Source organism: Brassica napus, chromosome A9, assembly GCF_020379485.1.
Source record: "Brassica napus cultivar Da-Ae chromosome A9, Da-Ae, whole genome shotgun sequence".
NCBI lineage: Eukaryota > Viridiplantae > Streptophyta > Magnoliopsida > Brassicales > Brassicaceae > Brassica > Brassica napus.
This window is the reverse complement of record NC_063442.1, coordinates 12,533,308-12,553,632: the sequence shown is the minus strand read 5'-3', so window position 1 is coordinate 12,553,632 and position 20,325 is coordinate 12,533,308. Positions and strand designations below refer to the sequence as shown.

Genomic DNA, 20,325 nt, shown 5'->3' with positions numbered 1-20,325 from the left:
TATCTCTTTCATCAGGAGTTTATACTTTACATCGATCACAATGCTTTAAAACACTTGGGAAGACAAGACAAGATTTCCTCACGTCATGCTTCATGGATTGCTTTTCTTCAGCAGTTTACATTCGTGATCAAGCATTAATCGATGTGGATCGCCATCACCACAATATACAGTTCAAGGTCGGAGATCTTGTGTGGGTAGTCCTTACTCAAGAGAATTTTGCACCGAGTGACTACAACAAATTGAAGTAACGTAATGTTGGTCCTTTAAAGTTCTTGAGAAGATAAATGCTAATGTGTATTGACTTCTTTTACCTTCAACATGTCGTTACTCGGATGTATTCAATGTAAAGCATCTAATTCCTTATGTGACGCAAGATGACACTAAAGATACGAGGCCGGATCTTTCTCTATCCCGGGTTACCTAATGCAACGTAGATCATTCTTTTCTTTTCATTTTTGCTGTTGTTTTCCTTTATCGTTATTGCTTTAATATAAACATTAGTTTTCCTTTTATTTTAAGAGATTAGGAATAATACTTATGGATAGAATGTTAGGTCATAATCACTAAGGACTTAGGACTTTTCTTATGATTATATATAGTGATCTTTAGGCTTTGTAAAGAAACACATTATTATTATTGAATTTATAAAACGAAGCTTTGCTTTCAACTCTTGTTTACGGATAGATTATTGGTGATCTCAACGGATTCAAGCTCGTAAGTTCTTTTGGGCATTCTTAGAATAAAAAAAAATTGAAGCTACATTATTGGTTACTCTGTCATCTTCTTCGGCTTCCCAACAATCTCCATGGAACAAGATCCATGTATCATCTTTCAGCAAACCATGCTTTGCCTCTACTTGTGAGACTGTGAATGGTGTATCTCAGGCCACAATTCCAATTGATATCATCAACGATTCGTTACCCTTATGGAACAACTATATTATAGGGTAATTCATCAGAGACCCTCTTCATATCGGTAAAGTTAAGTTACAGTAAACTGTCTGCCCTGGACAAGCCTTCAAAGATTGATGCTCAGTACTTCAACCCAAAATTGTGCTCTTTAAAATTGATAATGCTTAGAACCAGTAGAGACTTCTCAAGAGCTATTACTGGCACATATATGACGTGCCATTGGTTGTTCAGGAGTGGAACCCGAGATCATCATCTAACACATTTGATCTTACCGCTCTACTAATATGGATTAATCTCCATAATGTTCTTGATAAACTTGTAACGCCCCGACCGTTTATGGCTAATGGCCTTCCATGCCGGCTCACTTGGCTCGTGAGTCCCATTGTGTGCGACAATGACTCTGCAATCACCATATGTCATATGCTTTGGCCTTACTCGCACGATATCGCGAATCACTTCCCTACAGCTCACCATCATTCTACTACTCCAGTTCAAACATGCTTAATTTTAGAGTTCTAAACAGATGTATGCCCGAAAAGGTAAGCGCATTTTGGTGAATAGGTAACCATATCAATTATTTTAAATCTTTCCATATATTACAACTCGGAATGTTACAAAACTCTTCTCAAAAAAGGATTTATGTTCTTGGGAGATCTGGTTGGTATCCTTTTTTGAGAAGAGTTTACATATATTACAACTCGGAATGTTACAAAACCCAAAGGAACCAAGAAAGGCAATAAACCTAGAGAGAAAAAAGAGTGAAATATCTGCATCAAAATACAGAGAGGTGTATCCGCTTGGATGTAGCTCACGTTTTTTGGTGTATCCGCTTGGATGTAGCTTGCATCAAATTGTTATAGATTTTACATTTAATTGTGGACTTAGGTCCATGAGCCCGTATAATATAAAGCTTTAGGATATGCAATAATATATATATATATATCACCTCTAACAATAAAAAAAAAATTTCCCGTTGACATAGTTTAGTTAGTAAACCACGTTAAATCATTGTGTCTTTGTTACGTGGTTTTATCTATTTGTTTATACATATGTTCTTTCTTACATCTGTAACAACACAAACCTTCGAGAATGTAGATTAAGGGGACATATGTTACATACTAATTCAGTAATTGGTAAAACCTGTTAAAATGTGAATTTAAAGACTTGTGGCAAATTTTACAAATTTGAGATCACACCCTCTATGAGTGGAGTTATCAAGACCGTAAATAACTGACGAATTCGTAGGGTACTCAACTCTAATTCTGGTCACATTCACGCTTTATGCATTCATAACCCTTAAAACCAGCGCACTCATCCATCGCATCGAAGTATTGGTGAAAGTACCGAAATATTCATCCACGGGCTATAACCCGTCTGTCAACCATACGCAAGAGCATCCCGTAATTGTTCAAGTAGTGCTCTCCTTTTGACTGTGGTACGAGATTCTGATGTGTTGTGTGAGATCTTTTGCAAACTACATATCAAAAGATCATAAACCTCAGTGTGGTTTCAATGTTTTAGCTACGTACAACTGTACAAGCTGGTGTGATATTATTGTTCATTCATTACGCAACGTTAAACATTATTTAAGGTCAAGAAGGTTTACATTCTACTGGTGTTTGGATTCTCAAATGTCATTATTTGCATATACTGCAATATAAAAAAAAGGCTCTCCGATATAATGCTCCGAATTCTGATTTTAGGGAGTTTGGAGTTTATGTTGTTATATCAGGATAATAACAAAAGAGTAGCAATCAAAAGTATATTTATTAGGACAACAGAAGAAAGAGAAAAAAAAACTGGGACGTTGCACGTTTGATTGAAAGGAGAAAAACTTGTTCGTCTGATGCAACTTCACATCTTCGGCTCGGGACTTGTCTGATAAAGTATTTGAAATATATTTCATTAATCATACGGTGAAGAAAAACCAATAAAGACCACTGAGAATGCAATATTTACCTCGAGATATCGTTTCAAAAGTGTTGTGGTACTGTAATTGAATCCCTCGGGAGCAGCTCCCTGAGTACGTGACGAATGAAGCTGTTTCCTCACCTGAGTAGCCAGAACTTTTCCTAGCTCAACTCCCCACTGGTCAAACGAATTGATACCCCACACAAAGCCTTGAACCGCCACTCTGTGTTCATAGATTGCCAGCAACTGAAAATATAACATAAAACAGAAATGTCAGGCTTTTATAAAAATCCCCAATGAACCTCTCGTCTCAAAAACCTTAAGAGAGGGGCAGACCTGGCCAACATTGTAAGCACTCAGTTCCGGAAGTAGAAGGCTAAGAGAAGGTCGGTTGCCGGAGAATGTCTGTGGAAAGAGATACCACAACGTTCATATACTTAGCTCTTTTTAAATCTGGTCCGAGACATTATTTTACCTTGTGAGGAATGAGATTCTCTGAAACATTCTCTTTCTGCAGCTGTTCAGGTGTCTACAAAAAAAAAAAAAAGATTTAGTGTGATTCAGAACGGAGTCTTAGTCATGTAACAGTCTCTTTATACCCCATAACCAAATGCGATGTCTTACTTTTCCATATGCAAGAGCATCAGGCTGAGCAAAAAAGTTGGACATAAGCTCGTCATGGTTACTGACAACCTCTCCTGTGAATCCAATTCAGGAATTAGTCTTATGTTTCAAAAAAGAATGCATAATAAAAGAGCTTAAATCAAAGTTTGGAGTAACAAGAAATGCCTTACCCTCCAAGTACACAGGTTGCTGACTCTTCACAGTGCCAATGAAATCACAAGGGATTACGCGTCCCTAAATCATCATTAACAAAAAAGATTTAGTGCAATATGTTATAGCTGGTAGTGCGGTAAAATTCAAAAACTATATGTAACCTGGTGAATGAGTTGGTAAAAGCTGTGTTGGCCATTTGTTCCAGGTTCACCAAAATCAATCTCACCAGTCTCGAACGGGAGAGGTAGACCATCAATTGAAACTCCCTTTCCATTACTCTCCATACTAACCTAAGAAAATCAAACAATGTGTCCCCAGTTAAACTATATTTATATTATTATTATCTCAAAGCAAGTATAAAGCAGTAAAGATTATGAAAGAGAAACTCAGTTCACATGCCTGTTGAATATGCGGAGCAAATTTCTCAAGGGCTTGGGAGTAAGGTAAGATGGCCTGAGAAAACAAAAGGATGTTGATGAAGATAAAACATCTTACTTAATATGAGAAGAAAATTTTACTTGCTGTTATACAGGAGTCAGTTCTTACCCTGGCAGGATATCCAAGAAATGATACATTCCATACACTCAATAACCCTAAAAGCACCTGAAATCGTCAAAAGTCACCAATCAACCTCTCACTATGCGTTGACTACACTAATAACTTCATGAATCTCTAGTGTTGATGTACATAGCAAAATGACAAGAAAACTGTATAATCACACAACTAATGCAACTCACGGGTATATTCTTCTCAAACGGTGTGGACTGGAAATGCTGATCAATGCTTGAAGCTCCCTTTAAAAACCTGCAGTCCAATTTAAAAAAGGATGAATATCAACTGGATCTACTAAGAAGGTTTCTTCTTGATTTAGAGACAGTGACAACTTTTGAAAATAAAACGGGAATGCAATAAAAAAAAGAAGAAATCATTCAGACGAAAATAAAATAGAAAGAATATGCCTAAGACATTTTATGAGATGGCTGATAAAGTAGAAGGTACCGTACTTCTCAACCACAGAGAAGCCATACTGTAGAGACAATGGTAAGACTCCAACAGCACTGCAAACTGCAAAAGAATTTCAGTTACAAACTAAGCAAGTGGATATGGATGAGAAATTAATACAACCATATAAACAAGCACTTACCACTGTACCTTCCACCAACCCAGTCCCAAAATGCAAATGCATTGTTCGGATCAATGCCGAACTTCTCCACTAACTGTAAATCAAAACATCCAGAGTTTTAAACATTTTCTTCTGTACTGTCTGAATACATGTAGAAAATAAATCATGATCCCCAAGAACATGGAGACTACCATTGTACATCAGACCCGGTAGAAATTTCAGTTTGTAAAAAGGTTATACATTCGGTTTATTGTACGAAAACGAACAATGAAGAAAAGAGTCACAAACAAACAAATTTAATCACAAATTCATACCGCAAGATTAGTGCTGACAGCAACCATGTGTTTTGCAACAGCCGGAGCCCTGTTAAGTTAACCACATGTTAAATGACTGGTGTTCATTCATCATAACACAACAAGGCGACAGTCACGCAACAATCAAATGAATACAATCATGAAATTTGGACGGTAAGCAAAGAGAGATAGATACTAACCCAAGAGCAGTTGTAATCCAATTCCTCAATGTCCTAGCGTTCAGCATTGTTTCAGCCGTAGTAAACGTTTTTGAGACCACCACAACTGGAATTAACAGTAGCATCAGTATTAGTTAGAGTAAGAATCCATAAAATAAAACTACCAAGGTGGATGTATTGATAGGTTTGAGCATGAACCTAGGGTAGTTTCTGGATTTAGTCCATTGATATTTCTAGCAACATCAACAGGATCAATATTTGCAAGGCTGCAAAAAAAAGTACAAATTAAATCCAGGCATAAATATAGATTGCCCACAACACAAGAAAATATAATAAATTATTGAATCTGAAATGCTGACTAGAAGCTAACAAGTTCAACACAGCCTCATCTATCTATAATACTATGTTAACCAAAATTTAGATGAACGTGGTAACAAGCATATCAATTAAATCCAGGTTTTAAGTGTTAAGTTTTGTCACTTTGATTGATTACAAAAAGCATATCAATTTATAAGTCAAACTACCAAAGCTTTACAGAAAGAAACAGAGAGGTATATGATGCTTACAAACGCAGTTGACGTCCTTTGGCACACTCTGCAGCTTCAGGATCTGATAGAGAACATGCATATAAGAGAATTCAAAACCAGCTAGAAAGACAGACAAGCAAGAGCCCAGGTACTAAGACGACATGCAGTCACCTGTTTGAAGAGCCGTGTGCACAAAAAGTGGACCTAAGAAGCTACCACCAATACCAATTGCAATGACATCTTTCAGCGGTTTGCCAGTGGCTCCAACCTACCAATAAGTTCAGAGAACTTTTAACACATGGAGACACAAAAACAATAAAGTCAAAGGTTTCAAAAAATTGAAATCTACTAAACTTACCCATGAACCAGAGCGAATTTTCTCAGAAAAATCCTTGATCTTGTCTAAAACATTCCACACTTCAGGAACCACATTCTTCCCATCGGCCTTAATAACTGCATCCTTTGGAGCACGGAGTGCAACATGAAGCACTGACCTGTTCTCCGTACTGTTAATCTGAGAAAGCCATTACAAAAGTTACACAAACACTAGAGAATGATACAACGGAGATAAGAAGGGGAAAATGGTCTCGGTCACTGTAATCAATGTTTCATATACTCTCTCTGACAAGTCTAGCATATAGACATGTCTTAATTTATATTGTCTAATAATACAAGGAACAGTTCCATAAGATCAAAACAAAGTGAGATTAACAGCTCTTTAAATTACAGGATAGGATACTTACATGCTCCCCATTGAACATGCGGCTGATCTTCTCTGACAAATGTGCAGCCTGCATATAAAAACAAATGATTAGAAATCTCGAAGTGAAATATACTAATAAACACCTCTCATCCTCACCTTAGCCAAGTTCAGAAGCTTGTCCATTGTCTCCACAGTTGCACGCTGTCGAGAATAATCCAACAGCAGCCCCTCAAATTCCCTAATTAAAAAGCATACCAAGAAAGCAATGGGAAACAAGTTTTTTTTTTTCAAAATGCACATTCTCTTATACACCACAAGAAATATAATAATCTTAAAATAATTAAAGAACAAGAGAGAAAAAATGTGAGACATTTGAAATTGAATAAATAGAAGGAAAAGAGACAATACAACATCATGGACTCGCATCTGTGTGCATCACTCATCAAATCACGCAAATGAGTCTTGTTAATATCTTCAACATGCCCCTGCCCAAAATTAAAAAACTCAAATTTTCCAAACCTTACAGTCACTATTTACAGAGAAAAAGTTAATCTTGAAGACTACTAACCTTCAAATCCTTCCAGGCCTGGGTCTCAGAAATCAGAGCTGTTGGTGACGCCATACTAGTAATCTATCAACAAATTGAGATTCAGTTACATGCACAGTTATAAACCAGTTCCAATCGAAAAATGAAGAAAGTGACGGAAACAGCTTTTGATTGGATACTTAGATAGTCAATAGATATTTATTTATTTTTAGCTCGAGAACCGTTACGATTCCGATGAATAGAAAGAAAAGAAACGATAGATCGAGGGAGGTACGAAAAATAAAGAACCTGAGGATCTTCCGAGATGAGATGAGATGAGGAGAAGAAGGTTCCGGAATTGTGAGAAGGAGACTACAGAAAAAGCGATAGGGCAGGTGAGGGCTAGAGAAGGAGACCTAAGATTATGCCACGTGTCTAAGAAGGTTCTTGCTCAGCACAATGGACGGAACCATTTTTAAAGTAGGATGATGGCGTTGGGGCTATTTTGGAAACAAAATTAGGATTTTTTATTAACTTTACTTTTGGAAAATGGAAACACTCAGATTCTTGCCACTCAGACCGTTTATTAAGATATTTTCTAATTTTATTTTCATATCAATATTTTAAAATAAATAAATAAATTAGCGTAGGAGATAGATTGCATCCATTCATAAAACCCATAAAATAAACGATTTGGTCTAGCAAGCCGGCCCGAATCATCGGCTTAAAAAAAGGCCTACGGCTAAACGCGCAGTCTTGGCTCCTGACCACTTTTGCTCGGCTCTCCGAAATAAGAACGTCGACTTGACTACAAAGTTGATTATTCGGAATTTTTATGAGACTCGAATAAAGGTAAGCCTATTACCGCGATACGATATAGGATAATAAGAAAAGAGAACTTGTCTATGTAAGGAGAGGGGAGGATGACGAGAAGAATATCTAAACATTGAGACACATATTTGGTGGGTAGAACTAGAGTTTTACTTATTTTGTATCTAGTTGATTTATAATTTCCGGTCAGCGCTCCGAGCACCAGCTTACTTTATGTTTAATGTTTTTTATGGGATTGTAGCAAACCGTTCACCGAGCTAATAAACGCCTTTGGATTAACCCACTGAGGAATTCCGTCTCTTTTACTCGTTACCGACCGAACTCGGTTCAGACAATTAATTAGAATAATATAAAAAAATGTTTATTTGTCTTATTATTAAAACATAAATCATAATTTATTCATGTGTAATTTTTATTTGCACTTTCTCTTAAAATGTTTATTAAATATATATTTTTATTAACTTAATAATATCTCAACCGTATTTGGCGACATGTATTTTATTCCCCCCAAATACTCTTGACATGCCTTTTAAACAAAACTCAAATTTTTACAGATTCGTTTCTCAAAAAGAAAAAGATTGAGTTTAGAGATTATGGAAGGACCAGCGATAAAAAAAATCATTTTAAAATTATAGATAAAATTCTGAACAAAATCTGAAAATAATCCGAACTTTTCTTTTTTTTTTAAGTCCATTTAGTCTTCATTATATTATGAGCAATTCTATCAAATAATTTATTTTAAAAAATTTGTCACCAAAAGAGGTCACAAAATAAAAATGATAAAAAGTGTCATTAAAAAGGGAAATGATTCTTCTATCTCTTGATTTATAGATATATAAATAAATAATAAAAAGTAAAAAAAAGATTTTTAAAAGATTATAAAAAATGAATCTGAAAACATATAATTCGAAAAAGAATTTTTTTTTTTTGAAATTTGAAATTTTATAATCTTTTTGAAATTTTATTTTTCAAAAAAAAATTCAAATTTTATTTTTGAAATTCAAAAATACTTTTTGAAACTATTATTTTAGAAAAAATTATTTATTTATTTTGAAAAAAATTAAACTCATCCTAAAACTCTACATCTTAACTCTAAACCTTAGGTATTGATTAATTAACTTTATAAATATAAGTGTACATTCACTATTTAATGAAATCTATTTTTTGATTATTTTTCTCTTTGTAGATTCTTTTGGTTTGGTGAAAAGAAACTATTCCGATGAATTTCTCTTATATTATTTGTTAATAAGTCCGCCCATTGTTATAGAAATGAGCCCATTGTTATAGAAATGATGAATTACATAAGTGCTTTTTCAAGGGAAAACGACAAAAGTTTGGGCGACATGTGTCTTGACTCCTGCCTTCTCTTCTTTCTCTATGGAGACTGGAGTGCATTATAATCCTTCTAAGATCTTGCGCTTTGGAGACGTCCTATACGGCTAATGCGGATGTTTTTTTTTTAGTCAAACCGTTCACCGAGCTAATAAACACTTTTGGATTAACCCATTAACGAATTCCGTCTCCTTTACTCATTACCGACCAAATTCGGTTCAGACAATTAGTTAGAATAATATATGAAAATATTTATTTGTCTTATTATTAAAACATATATCATAATTTATTTCATGTGTAATTTTTATTCCCACTATTTCTTAAAATGTTTATTAAATATATATTTTTATTAACCTAATTAAGTAAGAAACCCGTGCGATGTCGCAAGGACACTCATTTTATAAAAATAAATATCCACATATTTTAATATATATGTTTAATACAAAGATAGTCATAACAACTAAATTTCATTTCCGAAAATAACGTATACGAATTTAATATAAACATATATACTCAAGTGAAAAGGAAAAAAAAATCATTTGTATACTTTCTTATTATTAAAAACTGAAAAAAATTCCGCTACTTACCTTTTTTTTTAAATGAACTATTTTGGTTTAACAAAGAATATATATATATATATATATTTTTTGAGTGGAAAATTACCTAGATCTATGTCCATTTTGTCTAACTCGTTGAAGATCTTTTATTCACCAGTTTTTTTTTTGTAGATTAATGAAAGAAAAATTGAATTTAAGACATAGTGTCAAATTGTATTTATAGACGAACGAAACAGTTATTAAACTAATTGGTAAAAAGACATGACCCTTTAACAAATTGTATTTACAGAGGAATGTAACAGTTATTAAACTAATAGGTGAAAAGACATGACCATTTAAAATGCAATTATTCATTTCGGACGGGTTTACTGCGACACGTATTAGGTTGGATGAAGACATTATAATGGCCGGCATTGTATATATTCTTGACTGGAGCTTTTCATTATTATTTTCTGTAGAGGCCACAATTGGTAAAAGGGAATATGCAGTTTTTCTCTGTTGATCAACAGCGGAGTCAGGCCCTTGAAGCACATGCTGCTTCATTTGCCCAGTTCAAGGTGAACTATCCGGTTCTTTTGTGTTTTCATTCCGTGGTCTGATCTTGAATTGTAGTATAACAAGCAACATTATTAACGATAGGTCCCTGGGAATGAGAATCTTTCTATTCTTATATCCTTTGCAAGTAAGAGCTTTAACGCTGGACAGATAACATCAAAATTGAAAAGATTTAAAGGTAGAGACTATTTATAGATTTTAAAATTTTATTTGAATAGTCACAACCCTTCAATTTGAATAGTCGCATTTTTTCAGTTAAAGGTAATTATTTTGAAAAGATACTTATAAGAATAGTTACAACTTTTTACTTTTTAAAAGATACTTATATTAATAGTCACAACTTTTAGACAATTTTTAGAAAATATACAACCTTCCAACATAGAACTTTTAGAAAAGACACAACATTTTACACATATTTTACAAAAGACACAATCTTTCAAACATAAATGGACTCACAACATTTGGAATTAATTGGGATTACTATTATTAGTAGATAATATCTCAACCGTATTTGGTGACTATGTATTTCATTCCCCGAATACTCTTGACATGCCTTTTAAACAAAACTCATTTTTTACAGATTTGTTTCTCAAAATAAAAGATTGAGTTTACAGATTATGGAAGGACCAGCGCTATAAAATCATTTTAAAATTATAGATAAAATTCTGAACAAAATCTTAAAATAATCTGAACTTTTCTTTTACTTATTCTTTTTTTTAAGTCCATTTAGTCTTCCTTATCTATTATGAGCAATTCTATCAAATAATTTATTTTAGGAAATTTGTCACCAAAAGAGGTCACAAAAATAAAAATGATAAAAAGTGTCATTAAAAAGGGAAATGATTCTTCTATCCTTGATTTATAGATATATAAATAAATAATAAAAAAATTTAAAAAAAGATTTATAAAAGATTATAAAAAAAATTGAATTTTAAAACATATAATTCTAAAAAGAAAACTTTTGTTTTCAAATTTGAAATTTTTATAATCTTTTTGAAATTTTATTTTTCAAAACAAATTTCAAATTTTATTTTTGAAATTCGAAAATACTTTTTTGAAATTATTATTTTAAAAAAAGATTTATTAATTTATTTTGAAAAAAAAAAAATTTTATCCTAAAACTCTACGTCTTAACTCTAAACTCTAAATATTGATTAATTAACTTTAGAAATATAAGTGTACATTCACTATTTAATGAAATCTCTTGTTGATTATTTTTCTCTTTGTGGATTCTTTTGGTTTGGTGAAAAGAAACTACAGTATTCCGATGAATTTCTCTTATATTATTTGTTAATAAGTCCGCCCATTGTTACAGAAATGAGCCCATTGTTATAGAAATGATGAATTACATAAGTGCCTTCTCAAGGGAAAACGACAAAAGTTTGGGCGACATATGTCTTGACTCCTGCCTTCTCTTCTTTCTCTATGGAGACTGGAGTGCATTATAATCCTTCTAAGATCTTGCGCTTTGGAGACGTCCTATACGGCTAATTCGGATGTCGAAGCTCAATTATAATATAAGGATACATTACTCAAATAACTAAGAGAGAACTTGTACTCAGCTCAGTGGTAAATACTAATAAACTAGGTAATAACCTGCGCCTTGCACGGAATATGATTATTAGTTTCGTTATTTTTTTAATAAGGAGACATTAATCTGTTTAATCTGGATATCGGTTTGGTTTTAGGTTGTTTTTTGGTTTTTAATCTCATAAAATATAACTATCATTTTAATCAATATTTATTTGGTTTGTTCGGTTAAAATGTTTGATGTTTTTGTTTTTTTTTTCTGTGATAATCAAAAATTACTATTATTTGTTTGTTTTCATGTTATGAATCTTAGATAGTCGTGATGTCGAACCAATAGTTTCATATTATAGTTTCTAAATGTATAATAGTTAAAAAAAAATATTAAGACAAATCATTTTACTACAATTTTGTCGATAGTGAAAGAAACATTAAGAAAAAGAATATTTTAACTTCCAAAAAAATAAGATTTTTCAGTTGTGGTAAATCTCCTATATATTAAAGGAGAAGCATTTTTAAAACTTACCTTAAAAGTTATCGGTAAGGATTGTGACGTGGTGACGTGGCTTCACGATAAGCTTTTATTTAGTAAAACGCTTAGGTGTCACGCAGAGAACGTTTCTCACCAAAACAGTGAATTTAATGCGTTCACACTAGCATTCCTTTAAAAGAACTTCATACCATCTACACTTTTCTCGACAAACACTTTTGCGTAATAAACCTTCAGCTTCAAATTTGATTAGTTGATTTATCAATCCTTTCAATATAATCATAGCATCAATAAAGCTTCCTTATTCCTCTATACGTTTCTGTTAAAAACGGTACCCCATCTGAGTCGACAGATCCGTAGAGACGACAAAGCAATGAAACTTTAGTACGATGCCATGTATCAATTAAAAAACCATTTTCTCCGTACCTGCCTTCATGCATTTAGCAGAGCACTTACGTTCCTCATTGCCGAAAGAGGACGTTGAGAATCTATTTCTAGATAAATGTGTTGTATTGTGTTTTGTTACTGCTTGATGGGGTGATCTCTGTTTCGATGAGATTGAATCACTATAAATCGTCTCGGCTTAGTGTATTAGTCTTCTCGATCAAGCAATATAAGCATGTGAATGCCACCATGAGAGCTATGCATTAGACGACCTTGAAGATGGGAAGAAACTTCTAGAAACGAACCACCAGCAAGTCTCACGTGCTGGTCGCATCTGGAACAACTTTTACAATTTTGACGGTCGAATAAACTTCAATTTTTTTTATTACACAACTATGTTTTCTGAATTTAAAGGAGCTATACTTTTTTTTATTTCACACAGTTATTTTTTTGCTTATAATATGTTATTGATCCACCTTTTTTCAATTTTCTTAGTCCCTAACTCCATAACTACTACAACGTGATAGGCGAAATATAAAAAAAAAAAAAAATTTCAAAGCTTCTTTTCAAACTTGCAAACACCATATATCAAATTTTAATATTAGTGCACCCATTATAAAAAGTCTCTCACTTCATCCATGATAACAATCATACCTTTAGTTCTATCGCTTAAAATATACTTAATGTTATACATAATCATAATATATAATTTTAACATTAATATAAATATCTTATCCCGCGCAAAGCGCGGGTTACTATCTAGTACTTAGTTATAAGGTGCTCACGTCAATATGCACATATATGTGTATGTAAAAGTATATAAAGATGGTTGATAAATATATAAAGATACTGTTAATTAATATTAAATGATATTTTTTCAAAATAATACATGAAAAATAAAATTCTTAAAATGAAATTATTTAAAAAGAAAAAATATTTTCAAATTTATATAAAATTTAATATATAACTTATATATAAATCTTTAAAATATATGTATATATATGTATATAACGGATCAAATTGGATATATGTTCATATAAATATTGATATTTGAGATTTGCTTTTTTTTTACGAATAGCATTTTAGTATTTGATTTGTTTCGTAGAGTAACGAATATCCGAATTTTTCGGTTCGAATCAAAACGGATAACAAATCGAATCAAAATTTATAAATAATTTTTTCAGCTCTATTCGTAAACAGTAAAAATAACGTAAAGAAAAACCATGCATATGAGTTTTATATTAAAAAAACGTAAAATACTTAGTGTGAACATATTTATGTAGAGTTTGGCTGAAAAGCTTTTTACATGTGACATGTATTCATTTTAGTGTGAACGCATTTATTACAATGCTTCTACACGTGACATGTGTCCAGTTTAGTGTGAACGCATTTATTACAATGTTTCTCCTTTAATATATAAGGGATACATATATGATATTCGGTTTCAGTTGGAGGATTGGGTCTACTTGAACCGCCGTCCTTATCGTTAGTGCTTGCTTAACTATATTGTAGTAGGCACTGGGACAAGCTTTTAAAATAGACCCTTGCTTATCGTGGACATTGGGAAAGTAGCTTACCAGCTGATTTTTTTCACTGGAATTTTGCCAACAGTGAGACAATATTCTTACACAATGATTTGGGGAAGGGGAAGCAAAAAAAAAACATGTACGTTGAGAGAGCCAATGCCACTGCCTTGACTTGAGGAGCATTGATATCCACAACTCATCCTCAAGATCACTCTCATTTCAAAAACAAATAGAACGCAACGATAATGATACTCACTGGGAATCCAAACAATGATGCTTGTTGAATCATCCTCTACGTTATCAGTTATTTTAGGTTGTTAAATTCTCATTTATTCCTTTACACATACCATAAATCTCAAACTTTTAAAACTATCAACTTCATCCGAATATATATTTCCCTCTTCTTTATATGTGAATAAAAGTAAAAGTAATCTGACATGAAGGTGAAATCTTAAACATAGATTTCAATTCTTCGCATATGTTATTTTCGTCATATATGTTTTTGGAATTCGGCATCACGAATTCCGCTTTCTTTAAACATTTCGAGTTTGCTAAAATGTATGCCACAAATTCTCGTTCTTCTTTTATGTCGTTATATGATCGCCACTTAAAGAACTCAAGATGGGATGCCAAGCATTTTGGAACATGACCAGGTTTGTTCCACAAAACAGGGGTAATTATATAAGACTGAAACATCACAACGTACACGTTATGTTTTAGTGTTAGTCCATTAATTAAAAAGCATGCACTTGTTTAATGGTAGAAGGATGTACTTACAGATTTGATCGTAAGACTTTTAAGTTCATTGTTACTTTTTAACATAAGCATAAGTTGTTCCAACCAGCCTGAGTCACATGGTGTTATTGTAAGGTCTACAAGCTGAGAGAAGTTGTCAGGTCTACACATAACCTGCAGTGCACCCAACACCATAAGTACACATATTAATTAATTTTACCACAATAAACAAACAAAAAAAAGTTGGATCTCGAAATTACTACCAATTCCTCGGTCAAAGTCAAAGATAGAGACGTGGCCGAGGAAATATGTCTCAGAATTTTTTGTCAGGGTAGCAAAAAGTAGACAGTTCTGCTCTAACAATGCTTGGCATATTCCCGATAGAGCAAGAGTCTCCTGAATGATCGTTAATAGAGAGTTTCGTTAATACCGGACAATCTAAGACCAAGGACCTAGTATTTTCCGCTAGTGATAATGGCCTTTTATAGAGGTAGGTGAATTCCTCTAAAGAAGGCACTTTCACAGTATACTTTTTCACATTGCCATCTTCTTCGGATCGTATCACGATCAATATTCTGAGAACAGGACAATTTGATAGAAGCCTGACCAGAGAAACATCATCTTTATACAACACACAAAAGAGGTATAGCTTTGCAAGGGATGGGAGGCAAACTGAAGGAGGGATATCCAAGATAATCTTATTAAAGAGTTCCAGTTCAGTGAGCGTTTCACAAGTGTAAAGGATGTTGGGCATGCTGGTAGGTTTCGCCAACCAACTAAGATGAAATAGTAACCTGCGCAATGAACGATCAACTGCTTGTCCAACCAATTTTGCTACATCAACGTTAGTAGGGCATATTTCTTTAAGTTGGATACACAAGCTTTCTAGTATAGGTGCCTTATGAAGTTGCAACGACTTCTCAAGAAACCACCAAACGCTCTTCTGTTCACTATTAGTATTGCTCACAATGTCTTCGTACTCGAGTCTTGGCACCTCTGTCCAGATAGTCCGCCATCGTTTCGACAAAATCATGGTAGTCACAATATCTTTTGTCGGAACAAACAACAAGATTTTTACTAACAGATCGTCAGGTAGTGCACTGATTCTATCTTCACAATTTCTCTCTCGAACACACTGAGAAATGATGACTTCTTGTGGTTTTTCTGTAGCATAAATCATTTTCCTATAAAAAGACTAATTTCTTCATTTACAGCCTAACGAAAAATGAGAAAAGCATTTCGAGATCTTTTCAACATATGAACAAAACGAACATGATGATAATTATGTATACAGTGAGCTTGGAGAAGTTTTTACAATTATTATGTAGATAGAATTAAAAAAAAAAAAAACAAAGCAACAACAACCTATAAGAATATACCCTTTTTTGGGCAAAGGAATTTGCCTTGTTTTGATTAAATTTAGTTTCATAAAAACTTGAACAACCAGAAAAAAGGATGTAGAGAAATTTATGTAGCAGAATACTAACCGTATCACCGTAGTATCTCGAAAACGAGTCCGAGAAGAAAACTATCTTTTACTGATCATTAGAAATGAGGAGAAATACATATTTATAAGCCTAAACTTGCGAACTATCATATTATTTTATATAATATATCAATTTATTTAATTTATCATAAATATTTTAAATAAAAAATAAAAATAATATTTAATTTGTGAACATAAAAATATCTTGTTCTAAAAAACATAAAAATATCAAATTTTATTATCTTTTTGCTAAAAAATTGATACTATATAAGTAAACCAAATTTCTATAAATTTAACAAAAATTCAGAACATATAAATATCATATTATCTTATATAATATCTCAATTAATTTAACTTATCATAAATATTGTAAATAAAATAATAAAATTTGAACAATATTTAATTTATTAAAATATCAAGATATTTTCTTATTGCAAAACATTTGATACTATATAGAGACAACCAAATTTCTATAAATTTAAGAAAATAGGAATATATAAATATCATAGTATCTTATATAATATGCCAACTCATTTAATTTATCATAAATGTTGTAAATAAAAAATAAAATTTGAACAATATTTAATTGTTTGAAACATTAAAATATCAAGATATTATCTTATTGCAAAAAAATTTGAAACTATATATAGATAACAAAATTTCTATAAATTTAAGGGTGAATACGAATCATTAAAATGTGTGTGTCCAGAGAAACTTGGGTTCAATAAGATATGGGATCAATTATTATCCGAACCTGCGGAACCTAACGTAATCGAAAAGAAACTTTACGATTAGTTTGGTTAGAAGGTTTGGTTTAGCAATTAAAAAAATCAATTTTTTGTTTGGTTTGATAATTGGTTAGTTTAATTTTTTTATTAAAAAAATAATCAAACATTACCAACTTTAACAAAAATTCTAAATCAAACTAACCGAATTTAACTCATTTTTTAATTTTTGTTCATTTAAAATCGAAATATTAACCAAACTAAGCCCAAAACCAAAAATTTTGGTAATTTTTTTTTGAAGCCCAATATAATTTATTTTTGATTCACTTCAATAGGATTATGACCGATCCAAATTAATTGAATTGCAAATTAACCGACCAACACTAACCAAAGAAACCGAACCCATAGGTTTAGCCAGAAGTGTAGAAGCGTAGAAAATATCTTAAACTATTAAGACTGAAGTACATTTTGTACTTGGCCCTGAGTTTTCCTCAAAAATTACATTTTCATGCCATTCTAATTAAACTATGTCGTTTCAAATACATTCATTAATAACCCTTTAATTAAGTTGATGCGATCCAGTACGTAACTAAGCCCATAATTTCGGCTGTCTGGTTAGAAATAAATGTTTAAATTTGTTTGGGCTTATAATAAATGTTACCGATTTTATAAACAACAACATTCAGTTGCCGATTTTATGGTTTAGGAATTTAATTGTTTACCCGATTTTGGATATCATTATATTTAATATGAGTACAAAATCGAGCATAGTTATACTTATTACCTTCCTAAAACTCAACACCATTAAAACAAATATTCCTAATTCTACGAAATAACAATTAACTGTGCTTGAATGTCATAACTAAATATTCCTTTTATAAAAATCAAAACAACATTATGATTTCGTTTCCTAATAATAGGCAGTCTCCTTTTTTAAAATATCACTAGATCTTGACCCGCCCGACCGGGCGGATATTTTTTTTATGTTTTTAGTTTTTTTTTGTTTATATTAAATGATGCATTGGTAATATTGAAACATAAATTTATATTGAAAATTAATCTTTGCAGCTATAATAAAAATTAAAATTAAAATTTTAATAAAATATTTTGATATAAATTTTAAATTTCCTAATTAAAATAATATAGAGGTGGTCATATTTTTTCCAATTTCAAAATCTAAGTTTCCTTAAAGACAAAGAAAATAAATTTATAAGTACATAAAATATATAAACATATTTGGAACTATAATTTCTATTAAAATAAAATTGATAAAGAAAAATAATCTTGTTGTTGTTATTTATTTCTAGAGCTTGACCCGTGACCGTATGAATATTTACTACACATTTGTTAATATAACATTTTTAAACATAACAATTTCATTTATTACTTTGAATAATTATATTTTGTGATTTTAATCATCTATTATATCACAATGTATAATATAAACAAATCCAATATTTATAACTAATTGGACTTATATTGTGAAAGCATTATACTAATATATGAATAAACTATTTTATATTTTATTTATATGTTATATAAATTGATTATGATGTGTGATTTTTTTATTTTTTTTATTTATTACTTATAAATATTAAAAATATTGAATATGTTAATACGAAATACATTAGAAAATTTATTTTGGTTATGATTTGATAAAAGAAATCTATTATTTAAATTTTGGAAAGACATTAAATGCTTAAATCTATTATTTAAATTAGGAAAAGACAAGCATGCTTAAATATAGGTTCAATAAATATCTCAATGGCATTTTAATGTAAATAAGTGGTAAAACTAAGGGGTATTTATATTTTGTACTTCTCTTTTAATAATATAGATAACAACATTATGATTTATTTCCTAATTTTACCCAGTCCAGCAAATCAATGAATGATATCCAACTTGCAAAACAAGTTTTCCTTATTTAATAAGGTATATTCTGTTTTTAAATAAGGTAAAATAAAAAAAGAATAGATATTAAAGAATTTAAAAACATATATTTGGTTTTTGGATACATGTTTTTGTTTTCCTTTTCCCGGAATAAACAATTATAAGATAGACTTCATTTACAACTTTTTATTTGTGCCATAATGTTAATGTATTTATTAGATAATGCATGAAAAAATCAAGTATATATCCCAATGTTAATAAATATAAAACTAATAGATAAGATGTAGTTTAGGTGGGTGCATATTTTTATCAAATTAAATTTAAGATACAAAAATTATGTATACTTTACTTTCTGTAAAATTTATATTTGATTTTTCAATTTATGTGGTATAAAAATATCTGCATATATATATATTATAAAATAAATATATATACAATTTTAAATTAATGCAGCCTTTTTAAAAACAAATTATTTTCACACTGTATATTAATATATAGTTAGATGTTTTTAAAAAAATATTACTATCTAACTGATACAACAAACATCGAATAAGAAAAATATATAGCACAATACAACAACAAAAATATGGTCTGAATAATAAACTAATGTATCACAAATGAAACCATTTAATTGTTATATTTTGAAATATATTTGAGTAATTATCCCAAAAATAAAATATCAAAAACAAAAAAAAATGTGTGCGGACATGTGATATAAAACAAATACGTAATATGGAAAATGTATTATATATATATACACTGTTTAATATTTACAAACTATCAATTGTATGAAAAATATATACCCGCGCGGGTGCGCGGATCAAAAGCTAGTCAATACTATTAAAAGGGAAGGGGTCCTAAAAAAATCTACTTATAAAAGTTGTTTGAACTCTTTTATTAACTAACAATATTTTTGGTCTTACCATAATATTTAACTAATAACAGTACATAACCAAATATTTCTCTAATCATAATTTATATATTGATATTGTAGACATTTATTGTTACCTATATATTTGGAAATGTTAGCATCAGTTATGGAGTTAATTTTATATCCACCTATATATTTGGAAAATATATATCTTTTTCAACCCACATATATATTTTCTCTGGGGTTGATTTTTATTCAATCAATATATTGATATCATTGAACGATATATTTTTGATGAGAAGTAAGCTCGACAAAATGTGAGTAAGTCGTGTGTGTTAGATATATTAATAGGTAAATGAATTAATTTAATAAAATGAGCTGTTATTAGTATGCTTATGTGGTGGTCGAGTTGTTAATATATAGGTGGGTTTGTGTTAACTAGAGTAGAACCTCTATAAATTAATAA

The 20,325-nt window shown here is 31.1% G+C and overlaps 2 protein-coding genes across 3 annotated transcripts; both read right to left on the bottom strand.

Moving 5' to 3' along the window:
* Window positions 1-2,567: 2,567 nt before the first annotated feature.
* LOC106406319 (glucose-6-phosphate isomerase, cytosolic) lies at window positions 2,568-7,473 on the bottom strand. Of its 2 annotated transcripts, none has more exons than XM_048739963.1 (23): window positions 7,260-7,473; window positions 6,993-7,047; window positions 6,833-6,909; window positions 6,581-6,662; window positions 6,465-6,512; window positions 6,080-6,235; window positions 5,893-5,989; window positions 5,761-5,803; window positions 5,393-5,460; window positions 5,216-5,300; window positions 5,037-5,085; window positions 4,744-4,816; window positions 4,604-4,664; window positions 4,337-4,403; window positions 4,146-4,202; window positions 3,999-4,052; window positions 3,761-3,889; window positions 3,617-3,680; window positions 3,447-3,520; window positions 3,298-3,351; window positions 3,159-3,227; window positions 2,871-3,068; window positions 2,568-2,789 (listed from the first exon to the last, which is right to left on the bottom strand). In XM_048739963.1, the coding sequence occupies exons 2-23, from the start codon at window positions 7,044-7,046 to the stop codon at window positions 2,766-2,768; spliced, it is 1,683 nt and encodes a 560-aa protein (XP_048595920.1). In that variant the 5' UTR covers window position 7,047; window positions 7,260-7,473; the 3' UTR covers window positions 2,568-2,765. The 2 variants fall into 2 exon arrangements, with proteins under 2 accessions (XP_048595920.1, XP_048595921.1); XM_048739964.1 differs by having other exon boundaries at window positions 6,993-7,055; window positions 7,260-7,453.
* Window positions 7,474-14,434: 6,961 nt separating this feature from the next.
* On the bottom strand, window positions 14,435-16,067 carry LOC106435187 (putative FBD-associated F-box protein At1g05080). The gene has a single exon (XM_048740339.1). The coding sequence runs from the start codon at window positions 16,065-16,067 to the stop codon at window positions 15,201-15,203; it is 867 nt and encodes a 288-aa protein (XP_048596296.1). The 3' UTR covers window positions 14,435-15,200.
* Window positions 16,068-20,325: the final 4,258 nt, after the last annotated feature.

Coding starts and splice junctions, on each gene's coding strand:
- LOC106406319 (XM_048739963.1), bottom strand. CDS start 7,046: ATGGCGTCACCAACAGCTCTGATTTCTGAGACCCAGGCCTGGAAGGAT. Junction 6,236..6,464: donor GCATGTTCAATGGGGAGCAT/GTAAGTATCCTA, acceptor TGGCTTTCTCAG/ATTAACAGTACGGAGAACAG. Junction 3,521..3,616: donor GCAACCTGTGTACTTGGAGG/GTAAGGCATTTC, acceptor TTGGATTCACAG/GAGAGGTTGTCAGTAACCAT.
- LOC106435187 (XM_048740339.1), bottom strand. CDS start 16,067: ATGATTTATGCTACAGAAAAACCACAAGAAGTCATCATTTCTCAGTGT.